The sequence below is a fragment of the Lycorma delicatula genome, chromosome 1 (assembly GCF_047948215.1).
Source record: "Lycorma delicatula isolate Av1 chromosome 1, ASM4794821v1, whole genome shotgun sequence".
NCBI lineage: Eukaryota > Metazoa > Arthropoda > Insecta > Hemiptera > Fulgoridae > Lycorma > Lycorma delicatula.
This window is the reverse complement of record NC_134455.1, coordinates 106157517-106180034: the sequence shown is the minus strand read 5'-3', so window position 1 is coordinate 106180034 and position 22518 is coordinate 106157517. Positions and strand designations below refer to the sequence as shown.

At 30.5% G+C, this 22518-nt stretch overlaps 1 protein-coding gene across 1 annotated transcript in view; it reads right to left on the bottom strand.

The window, feature by feature from the left end:
* Nucleotides 1-3047: 3047 nt before the first annotated feature.
* The window catches only part of pont (RuvB-like helicase pontin), a 45341-nt gene continuing 25870 nt past the window's right edge, over nucleotides 3048-22518 (bottom strand). The window contains exons 6-8 of the mRNA XM_075358763.1: nucleotides 18345-18543; nucleotides 13444-13638; nucleotides 3048-5092 (exon numbers count right to left, since the gene is read on the bottom strand). Of these exons, the coding sequence (XP_075214878.1) occupies nucleotides 4933-5092; nucleotides 13444-13638; nucleotides 18345-18543 (554 nt within the window). The 3' untranslated portion in view covers nucleotides 3048-4932. The remainder of the gene's footprint in view (nucleotides 5093-13443; nucleotides 13639-18344; nucleotides 18544-22518) is intronic.

Sequence of the window (22518 nt, the reverse complement as noted above, 5' to 3'; positions counted from 1 at the left end):
ACAAGTTTTTATTAGCTACATTGAATATTTTTTGCCTTATTGAATTTTTGCAATCTTTTGGCAGGATAAGTTTTTCCGGCAATCTTTTAAATTTTAGAGGTTATTACCCAATACTCACTAGACTCTCATTGGGCTTGTCTAATACATAATTTGTTTCATCATAAAGGGCTCCTTCACCATCATCTGCTTCTTCTTCTGAAGCTTTGTTACTAATTGAGGCAATTTTTTTTCGACACTTATCACAAATCTTCCAATCACTTTCTAAACTTGGATTTTTTCTGTCATCCATCGTAACACTTTCTTAAATTCTTAGTAACATTATCATGATATGGATTATAACATTTATTATTGTAAAGTTGCCATACTTCAAAAGATACCTAACTTTAAAAAAAACTGTAACTCCACCAACACTTAGCAATCAATAAATGAACACTGAATATTTTGAATACAGAGCAGGCAAATTTATACAGTGCTCATGCTTTCTTACATCACGTTATTACAAAAATAAATTATTTAAATAAATCAAATATCTATGTCATAATTAATATTGTTTACACTAAAAAAATCATCACAGACTATGACTAAACTGATAATATAGTAGTAAGCTTCAATACATTTTGTCTTTCAATTTGTATTATTTACACTGAGTCATCACATTACATCATCGTTGGTCATTTGATTAAGTTGAGATATACTATTTCTTATTACTAGACAAAAGAAATGAGCAACACATTACCTTATTACTTTTTAGTATCTTTTTGCAAGACATTTTGTTTGATTTTGTAAGCTCAGCCAACAAAAATTTAAGTATTTACTACCTCAAAACCTCAAAAAAAAATATTTTTTTGTTAAAACATTGATACACATTTTATTTTTTTTCTCTTGATCTCAATGCAGTCTGAGTTTCAAACTTGCACAGCTATTTTATAATATAATGATGAATAAAATATATTTCTTGAAAAGAAATTGAAGCCTGTTTTTTCTGAAATTCAAGGTCAAGTCAAAGGTAGGTGATGACCTTGACATAAAGATTTATGTAAACATAGGCTTGTTGTATATCATATCAAAGAGTATCAAATAAGTTTTAAAATAAGTCCAATTTTATCATTCTACCTTAATAAATAACTAAGTTATGTTGGCCTAACACTATTGCCACAAGTCAAAATTAGCCATTTTCCAGTAAATTTGAAGGGCTCTAAAAACAAAACGACTTTTTCTGTTAAGGAGATGCCTTTCATAATCTTATTATCAATTATTCAACTTAAGTGAAACATTTTCACCACGAAAAATTGCATAGTCTCCACAGATAATCAGAACATTTTTTTAAAAATAAAAATTTGCATAAGCTATTTGGATACATTATTCATAAAGATATTTAATTTTTGTGTATAATTTAATAAGTAGCTTTAGCATTGTAATTTTAACCAACGACATTCTGATATTTCAAGAATTTTACATGAAATATAAAAGAAAATTTAGAAGGAAAACTTTAAATTAAAAAAAAAAAAAACAAAAAAAAATCAGTTCACAGACAATTAATTCCGCTTAGGCATTCATACATGACATCAGTTTTAAGCACACGTTTTCTTATGTCTATGCAACATTCGAACTTTTTGCTTACATCTTTTTTTCATGTGGGTGGTTTTTTTTAAAAAAAGGAATATAAAGTGAATAACTATTTATTCACTTCATTTAATTCAATTTATATAAAGAATTCCATTCTTTTAATTTTGACTGTCTGAAACTAGCACACAACTAAAAAAAAAGAAGCAATTTATTAACCCTTATTTTAGCACCAACTTCAAAAAATTCAACACTGAGAGACCATTTTACTTATACTTTTTAGTGCTTTATTTCCCAGCTTAATTTTATTGTTATCAAGTTATAGAAGAACCATGCATAACGATATTTCTTTCCTGTTTATCTATAACAAAGATGATACAAAAAGTTTAGGTCAGAATCTCACATAATATATGAGGTATGTTTTTTTAAGTAAAAAGAACATAAAGCAAAAATAAAAGGAGCAGTGCAGCTGTTAATGTTTTGCACGTGTGCGCTGAGTAACAACATCTATTGGCTTGATGCAGATACCATTACATGATTGTTAGTCTTTGTTTATAGTTTCCTGTGCGTGTTTAAAATGTCTATGACTAAAGAAAGTGCTGCCGATTGTGAAATATGTGCTGTAATTTGTTTCTTAAATGCAAAAGGTGAAAAAGCAGCCAAAATTAATCAACAAAATTGTGAAGTGTATAGGGATAACACTGTCAAGTGGAATGGTGATAAAATGGGTTAGAACATTTAAAGGGTGTACAGATGTGGTGGCACAGAGTAGGTGACCACTTGTCATTACTGATGACCAGGTGCAGAGAGTTAATTGAAAAGTCCATGAGTAAAGACTGTTACGATTTCATCACTATGTAATGAATTACCTTTAAGTTCATGAGGTGTTCTCTATGAATTGTCTTTACACTTAAATTATTGGAAATTGTGCTCAAGCTGGGTACCAAAAATGCTGACTGAATTATGCAAAAACAAAGATTTAGTTAGTGCTTTGGATTTTTTCACCAGATAAGCAATGAAGAAGATCTGCTTTTAAGTCGAATTGTTATGGGTGATGAGACATGGGTGCCTCACATTACACCAGAATCCAAACAACGGTCCAAGGGATGGAGACACTCAACAACTCCCATAAAAATGAAGTTCAAGCATACAATATCAGTACAGAAAATCATATGCATTATGTATTGGGGTAGGCAGGGGCTACCCCAATAGCTTGTTAATTTTTCTGCTTGGAGTACACAATACATGCAAAGACATATTTGAGACCTTGAGCAGTACCTTGATGATCAATGCCATGATGATATCAAAACAGCCATTCAGGAATGGTTATCTTCTCTTTCAGTACAAACAGGTTTTTCTTAATTTCAATCTCTAATCCACAACTAGTCAGGTTAGAATCATTTATTTTCAATTTGAGCAAAATCTGTTCATTAGTTTTCTTAAATTGTAGTACAATATTATTAGGTAGAATAAACACATTCACATGATTAGTAAACTTTTCTTTCACATATTCATTAACATAATTTTTAATTACAATATTTCTTAATAACTACAATATATCTTAATAATATAGATTTTCCCTAAAAACTTATACTGAAAAATCCATACGTAACATAATATTCATCTGCATTAAGAAAAAATTCCTAAAATTTGTTTTAAACTAAATTAATGAAATTTTACTACGTTTCATAAAAATCTGATGAATAGTTTTTAAGGAAAAAAAATATTTTGCAGATGAATACAATTTTTTTAAGAGAATGCAGCAGGTGCTGTTGAAGTAATTTATCAACTCCAAAAATAGGAACTTTTTGAAATTATTAAACAGTAATCTGAATAAACTGAAATTATGAATATCATATTGTGGTTTATAATAAATAATAAACTGTATTTAATACAATCTATGGTATGTACGTTTGATAACAATATTTAACACTACATTTATAATTTAATACTTATGGTTTCAAGAGCAATTTTAATATTCATATGAATTATTTACTCCCACATAAGAAGGTTGAGAATTCATCTTGGACCTGCAGGAACTTTAGAAATTTTAGTTAAAACGTCATTCAAAACCCATTAAAATTTTAATAAACTGAAATTATGTATCTAACCGCGAGAACTTGGTAAAAGACAGAGTTCTACTTAAACTCAATGACCAAAGTTTTAATCCAGTTAAAAGTAACACTATGCGAGAGGGTATCTAGTCAGAATTGCCACTAGAATTTATAATCATAAAAATTAGGGAATAGACTGTTTTCTCATTTTATTTCTATTTTATTAACTTCTTACCACTCTTTGATGGAATATTCCGATTCTGTAAATACTGCAAATGTATATGCGCGCGCGCGCAAGCTCGTATTTGTGCATGTAATAAAATACAATCTGCATGCAAACGAATTGTTTTTAAATTACATATTGGATCATTATGAATATCATATTATGGTTTATAATATACAATAACTGTATTTAATACAATTTTTTTACAATGTCAAAATATATTCATTAAACAAAAAAGAACAAGACGATATACATTTCTGTAAAAAAAGAAACCAGTAAAAGGTTAAGTATCCACTTTAAAGCATAATTGAGGTAGTTCAATAAGCTAAATAAGTAAAAGAATATTCCATTAGGGGTTTATTTCAAATTTTTATATAAAAAAAAAATCAATGATCAATAATAAAGAAATAAGAATAGAAACATATAATATTATATTCATTACAATTATTATTGCAATTTTTCTAACAAAGCTGATAATGTAACCGGGAAATAAGCACTTTTAATAAGAGTTATATTGTTATAACTCTCTCAAGGTGTTTAATTTATATTTGCGTACTGATCTTAATTATTATTAAATTTATAGTTAAAACAAACATTAATTTTTGTTAATCATAATTCAGCAGTGTCCCATAGTTGACAGTAATAATATTTAAGATAAGTATTAATATATATGTACATGTTATTAATGGAAATACAATTCAATACAATAACTAAAATTCATTAATAAAAACATAAATTTTGTAACTAAACTACTTTTATCTCTGATTATATCAATAGGTAGATATGAATTCATATTACCTAGCTGAGTAATATGAATGTAAATTAAAAATTATATAATTAAATGATACAACTTACAAAAAAAAGATACATAGAAAAAATATTTTATTACAACTCTCATGTTCTATATTTCTGTAATAGCACTTGAAAATGTAACATTCTGTTTGTGTAACGCCATCTTAATAAACACTTCTCATATACTACAAAATTTACAACTGCATATATCAACTGAAATATATGAAAGTGTTTAGGACACTTTTCAGGAAATGAAAATTATGATAATTTTTGTACAGAAAATATAAGAGCGACAAGAAATTATAACATATATTTATCTTTATGCTGGCTCAGAATTCTAGCTGATGACTTAGCATCAAGGAAAAGTTCTCCAACTTCCTGGACATCTTCTTTTGTTATAATGTTCCTTCCATTTACTCTAGCAGTCAATGAAGCTGGAGTTAATAACTGGACAGCATATCTGCAGAAAATACAAGGAATTATATTTGAAATTGTTTTATTCATTTCAAGTACCTTTTAGTTTTCACAATTTTTAATATTTATTTGGAAAAGGTAATTAATATATAGCAAATACCTTCATATGATGTTACCCCATCCCTAACTCAACTGAAATTAATTAGCTTTTTTCTACATAACTAATCAGTTTCTTAGATAAATTTATACATTAGTTTAAAAGCATTATTCAATCAGAAGAAATATTCAATTTCTAAGCAATCAGAGAGTTATGATTCTCAGGACGATTTAAAATGCAACAACTATTAACAATTTATGGCTAACACTAGAATTATCATAAAAAAACAACAAATACAGTATGCGTTTCTGATAATTAATTTTTATTTTCAAGGATTATAAATTTCAAAAATTATTGGTCAGTATAAGTGACATGATTTATAGGACATATTTTTGACAAAAAACAAAAATGAATACTAAATTAAAATAAAATCAGAAATTTCATTCTGAAGCCGTAAGGTCAATATACAGGGAATCCCACATCTTTTGCATACAGATATAGGTAATGTCCCATCCTACACAATATAGGTAATGGATAGGATATAAAACATACATGTAAATTTTATCTGAGGTAATCTCATGAACTGCTATGAATCAATTCAAAATGACTGTTGCATCACTACCCAAATAGAACAAAACAATGAATAGGATACAAACTGCACAACTGAGCTACAGTAAAATTTGTTCACAGTGGGTGCTAAACAAATTCACAGAAAAAAACAATAATGAAATGAATGCAGTGACAAAGAAATTGACTTCCTTTTCAATACTATGATGGGAGATGAAAGTTTTAAAGTAAACCTAGAAGGAAAATGGCAAACAAGGATTTGCAAAAAAAATTCTCTTGAATCTTAAAAGTATTATGGGATTCCAAACACGTATTTGTGATAGACTACCTGGAAGATGGGTTGACTATAAATTCTGTGTAGTTCATAGAGATGTTAAAACACCTTAGGAAATGTGGATGTATGTTGTATTCAACAATCCATAGAGGCAATAATTCTGCAACATGATAATGTTTGAGCATACACAGTGTGGCTCTTGTGAAGTGAAATTTTAACCTTTCCACACCTTCCATATTGACCAGATTTGTGCCTTGTAATTTTCTCTTCTTTCCCAAGTAACACTGGAGTAGTGGCGCCAAGTCTCACAGACCCGATGCCACTGTTTTTGTTGTCTCTAGAGGGTGGGTGAGTAGTAGAGTTCTGTTTTTCTGTGTAGCTGTTCCTTTTGCCTTTCAGTCAACATCTGTTCTTTGTTGTGGGTACATCTTGTTTGTTTCTCGAAATAATAGTTATTCGGATCTACTAAACTAGGCGCCACCACTCCTGTGAGTTAAATAAAAACTGTTTATTTATTATTATTTTTCTATTGCTTGAGTTATTATTGTGTTGTTGGTGTGTTTTTATTTACGATTATGTTTGGTGTGTAATTGACTATTTACGATTAAAATTAAATGAAAATGGGGAGTGAGGCAGACCGAGAACAATTTAGATTGCTCTTAGAGGAAGAGTTAAGTGACGAAGATTTACAGTTTTGAATCAGATAGTGATGAAGATTTTATGGAAGAGTTCAGTGAAGGTACAGCCACTGAACAAGAAGGAGAAGGAAATGAAGAAGAAGAAGACCTTGCTCACATAAATATAAGAGTTCCTTCCTATGTTGGGAAAGATAAGTAGATTTAGAAAATCCACTGTCCTACAAAAAGAATGGTAAGAACTTGACAATCAAATATAGTCAGTCATTCACTTACCAGGAGTAAAGGCCTATGGAAAAAATACTCAAACCTCCTTTGATTTTTGGAGCCTTTTTTTACAAATTTAACTGAAATTAAGGCTATTATTGGTTTGATTTATTTAGCAGGATGTCTAAAAAATAACAGACTCAACTCAAAAGAACTATGGAATAAAAATGGCACTGGTGTAGAAAGGTTTTGGCTTACAATGTCAGAAATCCACTTTCTATTCTTCAGCATATGCGTTTCAACAACTTTGCCAGCAGACAAGAAAGGAGAGGGGGTTTAACAAATTCGCTCCATTTGAGAAATGTTTGAAAAATTTACTGAAAACTGTAAAGAAGTTACATGACAAGTGAATACTCTAGATGAAATACTTCTGGTTTTTTCAAGGCTGTTGCCCCTTCAGACAATACATGCCTAAAAACCTAGTAAGTATGTGGTTAAGATCCTATGTTTCCTACACTCTAGCTCCTTGACCTGTTAATCTTTGAAAATTAAATATGGTATATTTAAATTGTTCTTTTGTAAATACATTTTGTGTTAAAGGAAAAGTAAAATTACTATAGTATTTATTAATTTTTAAGACTCCTTGTGCTTCCATAGACAATCCTTCTAGCCCTCAATTAATAAAAACAGAAACAATACATACACTACTTGGATAATTATTTTTTTAATACCTTGTATGTTACAGGAGTAATTAAAACCTAGTGGTATCAATAAAGTTCAGGTCTCCTTATCTCCTAAGCACTCTAGCCTCCAAACCTCCTCTCAATTAATACATTTTTTATACTGTGAAGCACCTGGAGTAATCATGGCAACGTAGAGACCAAAACCTCTTTGTCTTCCCAGGAGATTTATCCTCCTCAATTAATGAAAATTGAAATGCAGTCAGTCATATTCTAACAGTTCTTTAAAAAAAAATCTGATGTGAACACCACATAACTTTCTTGTACGCCTATTAAATTACATATACACATTTTTTTTTTTTAAATGGTAAGTACAGATAATTTTATTTCATTAATAACTTCTGATATTTTTTCATATTCTTTTTTTTTAATGTTATTACTGAATTATAATTTATTGTAATTTTTTTTAAATCAGTGGTTAATAACCTAGGACAAGTTCATAAACCTGAGGGCTGGCACCTTTCCATAGATTCATCCAAATATAACTTAAAAATGGTTCTACAACACAACGGTAACAAAAATCCTTTGACACCAATCACTAATGGTATTAATTTGAAAGAGACATAAGATTTAATGAAAGATGTTCTTGAAAAAAATAAATTATAAAAAACATAGCTGGAACATATGTGGTGATTTGAAAGTTATAGCTATTTTGGTAGGCATGTAGTTATGCTTACTGAGTACATGTGTTTTCTTTGCAAATGGGACAGCCGAGCTAGGGATAAACATTATGTTAATAAAGAGTGGAAGAAACAAGACAACTTAAGTCTAAATGGGAAAAATATTATTCATGAGCCCTTAGCTGAACCCAAAAAAATATTTTTACCCCCTCTACATATCAAGCTAGACCTAATGAAAAATTTTGTAAAAGCAATGAAGAAGGATAGTTCTGGAATTTTATACAACAGGCAGAAATTTCTGAATGTAAGTGAAGGAAAAATTAAAGAAGGAATATTTGTTGGTTTTCAAATAAGAAAGTTGGTCAAAGATGATGTATTTAACTCAATGTTAAATAATGTAGAAGTGGAACTTGGGCTTCATTTAAAGACGTATGCAAAAATTTTCTCGGCAAACAATAATCTGACAATTACCACAATATTGTTAATCAACTTCTTACTTCTTACAGAGCTGTGGGAAGTAATATGTCTTTGAAAATACATTTCTTCCACTCACATCTAGATTTTTTCTGGACAACCTCACAAATGTAAGTGACGGACATGGCGAATGTTTCCACCAAGACATTTCGGTGATGGAAAGCCGCTATAAAGGGAAATGGAATACTAACATGCTAGCCTATTACTGTTGGATACAAATTTGGAATGTGCCTGAGACTGTTTATAAAAGAAAAGCATCATTCTAACACAGGTATGGTCATGCAAAATTATAAATTTTACAGATTTAACTTTACAGATTTTTACAAATTAAATTTTTTTTTTTGAAATGTAATTTATTTAAAACTAAGGGTGATAGAAAAATTGTATTTACAGATCTGTAATGTACGCAAAAAAAAATTCAAGAAATGGTATCACAGTTAGAGAAGAAACATTAATTTTTTTTTTGTCTATCAGGGTTATTAACCCTCCATCGGTCGCTAAGCGGAGGTTTCATCCAGATAAAATTGGTTTTGTTTGGGTAAATGGTTGTTTGGGGTTGGCAGCACTGTCCATTAGTAACATTGTCAACTCTCTTTCCAGGAACAGCTGACAGGCCCCTCCACTCCCAATCCTCGTTCAAGGTCAGTGTCACAAGTGAAGTAGTAGAAGGCTGGATGAAACCTCCGCAAGCGTCTGCTTGTGTTTTGGAAACGTGGATGAAACTTCCGCAAGCATCTATTTGTGTTTTGCAAACTTGGATGAAACCTCGGTGTGCAAGAGTTTTTTTTTAGGTCACTTATATTTTCAAGTTATGTAGTGAATTTTTGTTAGTTTTTGTTTTTGAAAATGGAAAAAGAGGAAGAAAGACTCGCCAGACTGTTAGCTAGCGTAGAAAGAGAGGAACATTTTGCAATTGTATCTAGGCCCACTGGGAGTTTTACTCGTGAATTATTTCCTGAAGAACATGTAGAAGATACGGCTTTGGACTCCGGTGATGAAAACAAAGAGGTAAATGAAGGAGTACATGAATTACCAGGTGAGCAAGAAGACTTTGTCAATATCAATAACGGTATTACATATGAAGATGATTTTGATGACATAGAATGTATTCCATTAAAAGAACAGCAATCTGCAATTATTGTAACTAGGCAAAACGGTAAAGCAGCTTACATGAGCAGAAGTAGGAAAATGCTCTGGGACTTGCACCCAAATCAAAGTGTGCAGGCTCAAACGCCCAATAGAAATATTTTGCAGATGAGGATGGGATGTGTTGCCCAAAGTGCAAAAGAAGCCAAGTCTCCTGTTGAGGCATGGAACCTTTTTTCCCCTGATGAAACAATCAAAGACATAACGGGCTACACAAATATTTATATAAACGCAAACAAACAAAAGTTTACTAGAAAACGAGACTGCAAAACAACTAATGCAATTGAGATAAGAGCTGTTATTGGTATCCTGTATATAGCAGGGGCAATGCGTAGCAGGAATCTAATTCTAGAAGACCTATGGGCCACTGATGGGACTGGTGTAGAATTTTTCAGATAAGTCATGTTACTAAGCCTATTCAAATTTTTATTGAGATGTATCAGGTTTGACGACATTACGATGCGAGAAGATAGAAAGTCAATCGATAAATTGGCTCCTATTAGAGATTTGATTGATGACTTTGTCGAGTTATGTAAGAAACATTTCATTGTAAGTGAATTTGTAACTGTCTATGAAATGCTGGAATCGTTCCGCAGTCGATGCTCTTTCAGGCAGTATATGAGAAACAAGCCCGCCAAGTACGGCATCAAAGTTTATGCAATGGCTTGTGCAAAAACATTTTATACCGCCAATTTAGAGGTATATGTAGGCAAACAACCTGAAGGACCTTTTGTTGTAGATAACTTAGGCAAAGAAGTTGTTCAGAGAATGACTGAACCGGTTTCTGGTTCAGGTAGAAATGTGGCTGTTGACAACTTTTTCACATCCATACCTCTTTGTGAAGAACTTTTGAAAGATCATCGCTTGACACTCGTTGGAACAGTAAGGAAAAACAAACGTGAAATACCAATTATTTTCATCGATACCAAACAATGTCCTGTAGGAAGTTCATGTTTTACTTTTAAGAAAGACTACACAATGGTTTCATTTAAAGCAAAGAACAAAGATGTAATCCTGCTGTTATCAATGCATAACACCGATACTGTAGACACAACTGAGAACTTATGGAAATACTCGCTCTTATGGAAAGCCAGAAATTAATTTGTTCTACAATTCAAGCAAAGGAGAAGTGGACACAGTCGACAAATATAAGGAAAGCTATTTAACTGCCAGAGTCTGTAATCGATGGTCGATGAGGCTGTTTTACATCCTTCTCGGTGTTGGATGTTTGAACTGTTACATCAATCTGAAAAAGAATGTAAACCAGACTATCTTTAGAAGAAAGTTTATTCAAGGGCTAGCTTTCGCCTTGTGCAAAGATTACGGTGAACAGAGAATTTCTTACAGAAATATACTTAAGGATGTGTGAGATTCTGGGTATCAGCAAACAAGTAGATCAACAACGTGAACCACCACCAGATGTAGTCACTTCGGGGCGATGCTTCCTTTGCAGCTATAAGAAAAATCAGCTGTCAAAGACAAGGTGTGTTCAGTGTAAAGTTTTCATATGCCGAGAGCATTCTGCAGTACAGTGTACCAAGTGTGCTAATTCCAGTGATGAAGATGAAGAAATACCAGTAGATAGTGATTCATCTGTCTAAGCCTTTGTAAGGCTTTGCTTTTGGCCAACCTAGCCATGAATGACAATCAAAACAATTAATTGATGGCTGGCTTTATACATGTCTTTAATTATTTTCCTTTTACAATATATTTTATCTGTAGTTTTTCCACAATGATATTTCCATGTGTAAGCAATGTTCTTGAATGTACGCCTTTATGTTTTTTTCATATCAAGCATATTTCAACTTTTAGCAACATTTACAATTACAAATTTTGTATTTCCTGATAATTATTATTTTTGAATAAATGTTTTAAAACATATTTTACACTTGTATTTGTAATAAATAAGATTTCTTATACTATTTTCATACATAGGTTTTACATATTTTTGTATAAAATATGTTTATTTTGTATAATAATTCTAAACATAATTTTTCACAATAACTAAATAATATATACATTTTATAATATAAAAAACCTTTTTTTATATTATACTATTTGTGTTAAACATATATCTGGATTTTTATAAAAGTTTGATTATAAAAATAAACATTTTCTTTACATTTTATACATTATTGCGTAACCCGGATGAAACCTCCGCTGAGCGAGTCGGCGGTTCAAATTTTAAGCGACCGATGGAGGGTTAATAAATCAATTACATTTAAAAAAAAAAGGGTGATGAAGTCGGATTCAAACTGATGTGCCTTACCCTTCTTAGATCCAAATATTTCGTTAAGTAAAATTTCATTTGGCTTTAACTCTGGAACCAATGAAAATAAGTACCACTTATGATATATCATTGAAAAGCTCTCAATGAGGGCTATTACTGCAGTTATGAAAATATTAAAAATCTAATTTTTTGGGGATTTTGATGTTTTTTAGGCACTTTTGGTTCAGTTAATTACAATCAAAAGAGGAGGTGCACAACTAGATGTTATAACAGTCCTAAATCCAAAATTTTAACATCCTACGGCTAATTGTTTTTGAGTTATGCAAGATACATATGTACATACACACATATGTACGTACAGACGTGCCTAAACTAGTCAAGATGGATTCAGAGATGGTCAAAATGGATATTTCTGTTGAAATCACAATACTTCCTTTACTTCATACAAGGAAGTAAAAATGAGTCTTTATGATCTGATAAACACTCAAAAAGTGTCATAAAGTTTGTGTTCCCTTTCCCTTAGCACTGTAACTGATTACCTTCTTAAATTTACTAAAAATGAAGATTTTTTCATTAAAACAGTTTTTTGTTTTCAAACTAATTTTACTTTAAAGAACAAATTGGAGACAAAACAATGTCATGTATATTGAGACCCGTTTGTTCAGTTTCATGTTCTCCTTATAACAAAAAACAAACTATGTAACTCTTTTCTTCTTACTTATGTTAGGCATATTAAATATGTTAATCTAGCTGAGTTCAACAGCCATTTTGTAATATATATTTTGACTTTATTGTTAATTAATTCAATTCAGTTAAGATGTATTTGAAGTTAATGAAGTTCTGTTAAAGATGTAACTTAAATGTGAATCTAAATAAAATACTTAATATAATATTTCTTAAAATATAAATAATGTATTATATCATAATTCATCTCAACAAAGTGAAATAAGTTAGTTACTAATAATACAATATTAAAATAAACAAAATGTATCTAAATCTATTATAAATTACATATAATAAAAATATAACTGATCGTAATAACAAGGCATTTATTGAAAGACAATAATGATCCAGCGGCATAATACTGGAAGGTGCATTTAGGTACAGTTATTTGAACACCCTTATCCTTCTACACTCTAGCTTTATAGCACCCTCAAATAACTAACTATATATATATATATATATATATATTTAAATACACACAATATTTCTGCACTCTATTTCTTACAGAAAAGTAACTGGTCCCAGTCATTTTGTGTTAATGGGTTTTCCACTTTTTCTATAATACTAAGTAAACAATAAATTATTTATTTTTCTAAAGTATAAATGTTAATTTTTTATTAAAGTATAAATCTCATTCTATCATGCATATTAATTAATTAAAAATGCAATAAAGATTATTTTTACCTCAAAGTTGTTTTACTGCCTACTTCTCCCAGTGCAGTTAGTGCATCAAAATCTATACTCAAACCTTCTGTCTGAGCTCTCAGTTTAAGGATCTGCTCCATTTCTGCTCGAGAATACTGAAGTGTTCTTATTATAAGCAACCTATCCAAGAGATCAAGTGGGACACCATGTGGTGACAATATATCTTCTGTTCCTCTATTGAAAAAAATGACCAATTACTTTTAATGGTAATACTTACAGGCCAAGGGAAATTTCAAGTCATTTAATATCATCAGACATAGAACACCATAATGATAAATGCAATATTCTAAATTCTTAAGAAAATCGAAATACTCCTTAACCGCCATCATCTAATATATTATAGAATTTTTTTGAGATCAGTTATTAAAAAAAGACAATAAAAATGAACAGCATAATGACAATACTATCAAATCCTAAGAATTATTTATAAACCTAATATGGATATACCCAACAATATTTAAGATTTTACAAAATAGCGAGTTCAGCAACTAAATCTGATCTTCAGGTTATGTAAAAAACAAGAGATCATGATGCCAAGCATTTGAGTAACTTTTACGTAGATTTTATAAGAAAGCTACCTATTGTAATGGATACCATGATTCAACTTCCAGAAAATTTTGACATGTCTTTGCGTTTCACATCCCGCAGACCCCAAAACCACCGTCACTTCAAAAGTTTATATATACATTTATATATTTTTCTAAAATCAATCCTTCCAGAAATATATTTCACTTTCTTGTAGACATGACAACTGCTGTAATTTTCTGCCAATCACTTTCAAATTTATATAAAATATAATGACTCAAAATCTTGGTCGAGTTCGTTAATGGGCAAAATTGGACTATGGGGGTGGTAATGGGTAGGGCTTTTTCGAAAAAACAAAATACTGCTATAACTTTCCTATTAAGTAATATATTGAATTTTTTTAAAGTTCCTACTATTTTTTCGATAAGGGACTACAACTTATCTAAGTAAAGTTTTTTGATATCACCAACCATTGGCCCAGGGGTGGAAAAAATGAGGTTTCAAAGACAAAAAAAATCATACCTTCCTTAATAGGCACAGTATCGAATCGGTTTAAAGTTGTTGTTAGTCCTCTAAACATTACCTAAAGCAATCTTTTCTACGACCAACCCTTACAACAAGGGATGACCAAAATGTTGCTGGAATTGTAAGACAGGGCTTGTTATATGTTAAACATGTGAAATATTTTCACATGTAACCATTGTTGCAATAAGTAAATTTGAAGTTTTTCATAACTTTTAAGGTGAAAATCTTTTTTATTCCCTATTTAGCACCGGTAAAATCTACCTCCGCCTTCCGGCATGCCGAAAGGGATTTTTTTTTATCTTGTGCACATGCACTTAATATACCAGGTTCTATATAAATTAAAATAAATATCTATCTATTCTTAATATTTATTATTATTAAGAATGGGTGCAGAAAAAAACCCTAAGGCACTTTGGGCACAAAGTTATAATGCGTGCACTCCAAAATCTGGTTCAGCCTACCCAATACTGAGTCTATGTTGAATGCCTAAATCTTCCCAATAAGAGAATTTCACCATCAAAAAATGTAGGTTCCACAGATGTTTAGTATGATGTGTTTTGCTGACAAGTTTGATGTGATTAGTTTCTAGTTGCTGACAACAAACCAATTGAGTGCATCACTGTGATACAGATGCTTCAAGTTCATGTTTAATGATAAAAACTAAGAACTTCCTTGAGCATCTTCCAGTCAGTGGATCAGAGAGTCAAAAAGAACCTACTAAATTTCCACCTTCCCTAGATCTTGTCCAGGATTTTAACAACCAATCTAATCTGTTTATTGCTGGTCCTCTTTATGGTTATAGCTAAAGGTGAGTTTATACATAAACAGGTTTCGACCTTAATAATGTATAGATTAATTTATATTATGCTACGACTACAATAATTTCAATCATCTCATACTGTTATCCATTCAATGTCATATTTATTTAGTAACCATGTCAAGTTAGTTATTATTTATTTTAGTTTGTATAAATGTGTACTGTCAATTTTTTTCATGTCCTTATTGTAGATAAATTGTGTTCAGTAACTTGTAATAAATATGAAGTATTGTGATTCTAATAAATAAAAAGTTGGAAATGTTAAAAAGACAAAGAAAAAGCCATATGGGGTCAGATCTTGTGAGTAGAGTGATTGTTCCAACACATTTGACAGCTACATTGTTGTGACTCTTGATTTACACTAACAAATCTTCTTTTTAGATATGGAAAATTAGCAGTTTTTTTATTGTACCCTTTGTTACTTCATTTCTTGTCTTCTTGGCACTATAATATCTTTATACATATTATTACAGTTGAAATAGATCTGTTTGAACCATTCAACTGCATGTTCATGTTACAACAGGATAAGTCATTTCCACTAGTCAGGAAAATTCATGTTGCAACATGTTCATTTATGCTAGTTGCATTATTTGGCTTTGTAGTTACAGACAGGTCAGTCTGACATTAGACAGTAACCTGTTCACATCTTTCTAGACTTTTTTCAAATTTCATCTTGTGTTTGGAAGTATTTATTAAATAAATAAGTTTTACTAAGTAATATTATATTTGCAAATTTTAAAATCGGTTAAAATTTTTATATTATTTTCAAGTAATTTCACATAAAACAATGGAAGAACAATGTTCTATAGGAATTTATGTGAATGAAGTGTCAAAAAACAGTGTATAGTACAGTGCCAAAAGAACTCATTAAAATTTGTGAATTAATGATGAAAACCAACAACTTATTGTTTTACGTTTAATTCAGATGGCACTAGTGTTTGTAAATATCATGAAGAAAGGTTTTTGTCAAAATTCAGTCACCTGTATGGGCAGTTCTGTTGTGACCTTTGAGAACTCATAAAAAAAACAGTTAGGAAAAACTTAAGACAAATAACATTAGAGCAAGCTCTTATAAAACACATTTTTCCAAATTTAAATTTAATTCCTGGAAAGTCTCTTTGTGTTAACTGTTTCAAAAGTATTTTTTCTCAGTAGAACAAAGAACTATATGAATGCAAAGACCAAGAGCAATACATTGCCCCACATTACAATATTGAATAACTGGATGCTGCTTGTAGCATCTTAGGTGTATAACCTACCTCAAAATTAAAAAAAATTAAGCATGGTTTAAAGGCCATCAGAATTAAAATTTAAAATAAATAAGGTATCAGAAAAATTAAAAAAAGAATCTTGAATTGTGTTTTAACTCAAAAGTTTCTGAAGATGAAAATCCAGCTCAATCTTCTTCACACTAATATGAAGTGTTTACAAAAATATACTAATATAAAAATAAATTCTTGAAAAAAGAAGTAGGCTACTCATTGAAATCTTAGTTTGGGTAAATTTTACAAACATTTTTGAATCAAAATTGTATTATGTTACTGGTATTGGTTAAGTTATTATTAAATTACGAAACTATTTTAAAAATATTGAAAACGTCAACTTCAAAACAGAAGGGCTAAATATAAAAAATGTAAAGTGAAAAGAAGATAAGAAAAAGCCCCTTGGAGCAATTATTTAGTGAGTCAAAATGATATCGCTTTTAACAGGTTTTTCATGACTTTTGAGAGGTTATAACTGTTTTATTAATACAATACACAAGAAATTTTTTATTTGCCATAAACATCTACAATAGTAATAGGCGCTGTAAGTTGTGAAAATTTGAGATTTTTATCATCAAACCCATCAGAGTTATTTGAAGCCAAAATTGGAATTAAAAAAAAAAATAATTTTTAAAAATTCATAAAAATTTAGGGGTAAGTTTATCACCATTAATATTATTTATGGTAAAACTACTAACATATAACTAGATATAAAAAAAAATAATTCATACTGTGTATGCCATCCCTACTTCTTGAAAAAAATGATCAAAGTGAAATTTCACAGTTTTTCATGTTCAACTTTATTGGTAATTTTCTCATAGACAGAAAAGAGAGGTAAAAAAATCACTGGACCAGTCTTTTATCTAGAGAAAATATGAATATAAATTGATTTTTATTTCATCCTTCCAGGACCAATAGTGTTTTAGTTATGACTTTTTCCGTAAACCCTAACAATCACAAAAATAGGCGTGTGCACCATAACAAAAATGGCCGCCACAGGTAAACTGCTTAAATTAAAAATTAAAAAAAGAAGTAGTTTTAAGGTCCTGAAACATGTGGGAAACAAGTGGGTAAATTTATTTTTTTTTGAATTTGTCAAGCAGCCAACTTTTTTTTTGGGATGCTTGAAATGGATTGACCCCAAAGTTAATTTATGGAAACCTAAGAGTGTTTCTTTTTCTTTTTACTGGTTTTGAAACAATTTCCTCTGAAACTACTACATAATTCATGGAATTGCTTACTAAATTTTTTGGATAAAAACTTATAAAGCCACCAAATTTGTTCCTTAATCTGAGTATCAAGAATTTCAGTACAGCTTGATTTTTAGCTTCTTAGCAGAAATCAGGGCAAAATGTTTCAATATCCACAACCTATATTAATATCCTAAACCAATTTGTAAAATAATGCTGTGTAATTTTAAATCTATCTCTACTTTATTATGTGCCAAAGCTCTCTACAACAGACTTGTATAGTGGTAAGTTCAGTCACCAAAATTCAACTGATTAAATAAATATTCTGTAGTACACTATTTTTAACCTGCTCTAGTTGTATATAATGCATACTGCAATATTTTATGAGTTCTCTAGGAAAAAATACAAAGCTAATGGTAACATGAAATTAAAAACTGAACCTGGATTGGTTCCAGTATTTTTTCTTAAGTGTTTAAATCTTTCATGAGAACATGATATTTTCCTATCACTATTAACACTGACTTCTAAATAAATAACTAGTTAAAAATAAAAGATTCATACCTCACCAGACAATGTCCTCTATTTGTAGCAAAGATAACAATTGGTGCAATAGCACTTTCAAGTGCTCTGTGAAGATAAGTAAAAGTTTCTATATCTAACATGTGTACCTCATCTATAAATAGCACACCTGGTACCAATTCAGCTATACCTTCATCAATGTACTTATTTACAACTTTATTAATTTCTTTACGCAATTTATCTAGAGAGAAAAGACAAATAAACATCTAAACACAAGTTTTTTGTGTAGCAAACAATGCATAATATTGCTTAATGAACCTACCCACATCAATTAATAACAAAAAATAACTAAATTATTTTTAACTAAATTAGAAACAGAGAAAAATGGTAAGGTAAATCTTCAAGGTTTACCTAAACATGAAGGTACATAAAAAACTATCTTGTTTTACAACATAACACACTACAAAAAAAATTATATATTTTTATATATATATATATATATATATATATATATATATATATATATATATACTTTTTATAAACATGTGTGTATAAAAACAGTTTCAAAAATTTTCAGGAGATGGTCCCTACATTGAAATAAAGAAAAAAACTTTATATCAACATATGCATGTGTATGTTTATATGAAAACGCTTAGTTTACCGGCTTTCTGTCATTTTGTAATTTTAGCAAAAAAATGTATTTCTCAGAAATAGTTAATCTTATCAAGCTGAAATTTCATATTCCACTATAGTACATACAGGTTTACTTATATAAAAATAATGAATCTTATCGTTTAATTCATTTAAAAGTGGCGGCCAAGTAAACTTTTCAGTTGTTAATATCTTTGCAACTGCTGGTTTATTTAAATATTATGTTATTACAAAAAATTAAGTGTTTTATGACAAAAAAAAAGAGAGCTTATTTATTCAAACTGTTCATAAATAACAAAGTTATGGCAAAAATTCTTGAATTGAGTCACTCCAGATTAAAAAAACCAGCTTTCTTCTCATCTCGAATAAAATTAAATAACTCGGCACAATCTCAACTGGATAACTTTATTAGTATTTTCTTGTAAAAAAATTATAATAATTTAATAACACTGAAAATATTACAATAAAATATCATTGAAATCATTAAAATATTATAATAATATTGTAATTAATATATTACTAACAGACCCGGAAATGCTTCGCTACTGCTACATTTGAGTATGTGTATAGATTAAATGAACAAAATTGAAAGTTTGATAAAACAAAAAACTGAACATTACAACACTTCACAAAAATTAATCTTTCACATTATAAAACTCAGAATGTAAATAAATCCAACTGACAAAACAACAGCACTACCTATTGGATTTAATTCAAACTACTCACTAAACAAAGTAGTCTGTTTAAAATACCCCAACTTTCTGTCTACTTGTCAGATCGAGAATTTCAATAGCTTTCAGCCTTATCCGGACAACACAGACCATTTTGCAAAAACCTGCACACAAATCAGTCCAGTAGCTCTTTAGTCTACAGCAGACACAGATATGAACATTGCCATATACATAAATATAGAAGAAGAAAATCCCTATTTGCATATTTGCTTATTTGTTTTGTAAATATGTCAACACCAGTGCCACTTAGCAGGTATAGTTTTTGCAAAAACTTTTTTTTATGTATCTAAAATATAATCTGAATATGAGCCACATCTGTCCATAAATACAATTTTTCAAAATATCTCGACCCAGCAGCTTTGGTCCAAATTAATTCAGAAAACTTCGCGAGCATGCGCACAACTCACCAAAGTTTCACTGCAATCAGATGAATGGTATGGGAACACATATAGGACAAACATACATTAATTTTTATGTATATAGATAATAGTATTATAATAATAAATAATATTAATATTAAAAAATAATTTGCATTACACATTTTTTGTTTAATGAGCAGACATTGGTTGTTAAACAACACAATTTTTTCAATTAAATTTTTTTTTTTCAATTTTATTTAACAATAAATTATTATATCAAACAATAAAACACTAATAGAAGAAACTACAGTAGTTGTTTAAAATGGCAGCTCTCATTCAAAATCCAAGCAGTTTTTCATTGACTACCAGACCCTTCCAAAGATGCTAGGGACCTGGCATCCTCTCGCTGGACTGACCAATCCTCTCAATCCCATTTAGAATTCTTGTGTGCAGTACTATTATGACATCTGCAGGAGTATTGTATACAAGTGTATTTAAATAGCCCTTTAAGAAAAAGTCAAGAGGATTGAGATCAGGAGATCTTGCATGCCATGCTACTGGGCCTCTTCAACCAATCCATCTGTCTGTTTGGATATGATTCATTTAGGTGATCTCACCTAAAAAAAAATGAATCCATCCATCCAGCATGAACCACATTTTGTCATTTCATTTTGTGTTTAGTGGTAAATCTCTGAGTAAATGTGGAAGATCAGCCATCAAGAGATGTAAATATTTTTCCCCATTGAGCATTTCAGGTAAAAAACAGACAATAAATGGTCACCCACTTATTGCCAGCCCATGTAGTCCATGTGTTTACAGAAAATTGACATTGATGGCAATTCTCTGAAATGATGAAGGTTTTCAATTGGCCACATGTGCATGCTGTGGGTGTTAAAAATGGCCGATCTTGAAAATTTTGCTTCATTGGTAAAAATATTCAAAAAATTTGGATTAGTACATTTTAAGATAAACCAGAATACAGTGTGTGTAATTGTGAGGTAAAATAGGTTATACTTGCTGATAGTGATAGGTGTAGAGTTTCTACTCATACCATACCTTCCAAACTGCTGTATTACTAACACTGAACTCCAAGGCCAGCTCTCTAGTATTTTTTTTGGGATGGTAAGATATTTCATTGAACATACCCTCCTTGAATACAGGTGATCCTGATTTACCGTTTTTCATTAAGCTTCCTGTGTCACTGGTGGGGTGAAAATATTCTGTGAGAAGGTAAGAACATTCAGCTGGGAAAATATTCCTGATACAACCGACTTGCCTCAAGAGTGTAGCAATGTGTGAGGCTGTACGTTAAATGAATATCAGCCATTTTTAAGAGAGTATAAATATGATTCACATTACCTGCCATGGTGAATAAGATGATCGTAAAATAAATAATTAATTTAATCGTATAGCACAGATCAACATATTCATTTGGTCAACAGCAAAAGACCAATTGGGTATTAGTTTTTATTTATATTTATAACAATGACTTATTAATTACAATATGCATTTTAATGCAACTTATTTTTCAGTATTAATATATTTTTTACTATTAAAATATTTTCACAATTTCATTCTAGTTGGGAGAAAATGAAAATTGGTTTTCTTATCAAGAGTGAATCACTTCAAAAATTTTTGCTATAACTTTGTTATTTACAAGGGTGAATCAAATTTAAAATGGTAATTTTGCTATTCTATGCAGCAAGCAGTTCTGAGCTGGTTGGCAGAGTGGATTAACTCACCAGGTTGGCCTAGTGGTGAACGCGTCTTCCCAAATCAGCTGATTTTGAAGTTGAGAGTTTCAGCGTTCAAGTCCTAGTAAAGACAGTTATTTTATACGGATTTGAGTACTAGATCGTAGATACCGGTGTTCTTTGGTAGTTGGGTTTCAATTAACCACACATCTCAGGAATGGTAGAACTGAGAAATTCGATTGTACAAGACTATACTTCATTTACACTCATACATATCCTCATTCATCCTCTGAAGTAATACCTGGTAATTCCCAGAGGCTAAACAGAAAAAGAAAGGATGGCAGAGTGGGGGATTAATGTTCAGTGTGCTAGAGGGGGAAGCAGCTTGATTAGTACCCCGCTCTGTTGTCGTCAGTACAGCCATGAGTGAGCACGAGGTTCTGTTGTCTGTTACACAACATATAGTCACAAAATTTTTTACTAATGAAGATGTTAAACCTGCAGAAATTTTAACTTGTTTACAGTGTAGTTTGGGTCCCCAAACAACAACCAAGTGCATAAATAGGCCAGACAATTTAAGAGTGGGTGAGAAATGGCCAAGGTCAAGTCTCATAGCTGACAACATCCGTGCCGTTTGGGAGCTTATCAAAGGTGATCGCCAATTCATTGTTGAAGAAATCATGTCAGAGTGGGTATTAGCTGTAGGAGTGCTCAATCCATTATAACTGATCATCTTGGCTTTAGAAAAATTAGTGCTCGATGGGTTCTGAGGTTGTTGGCC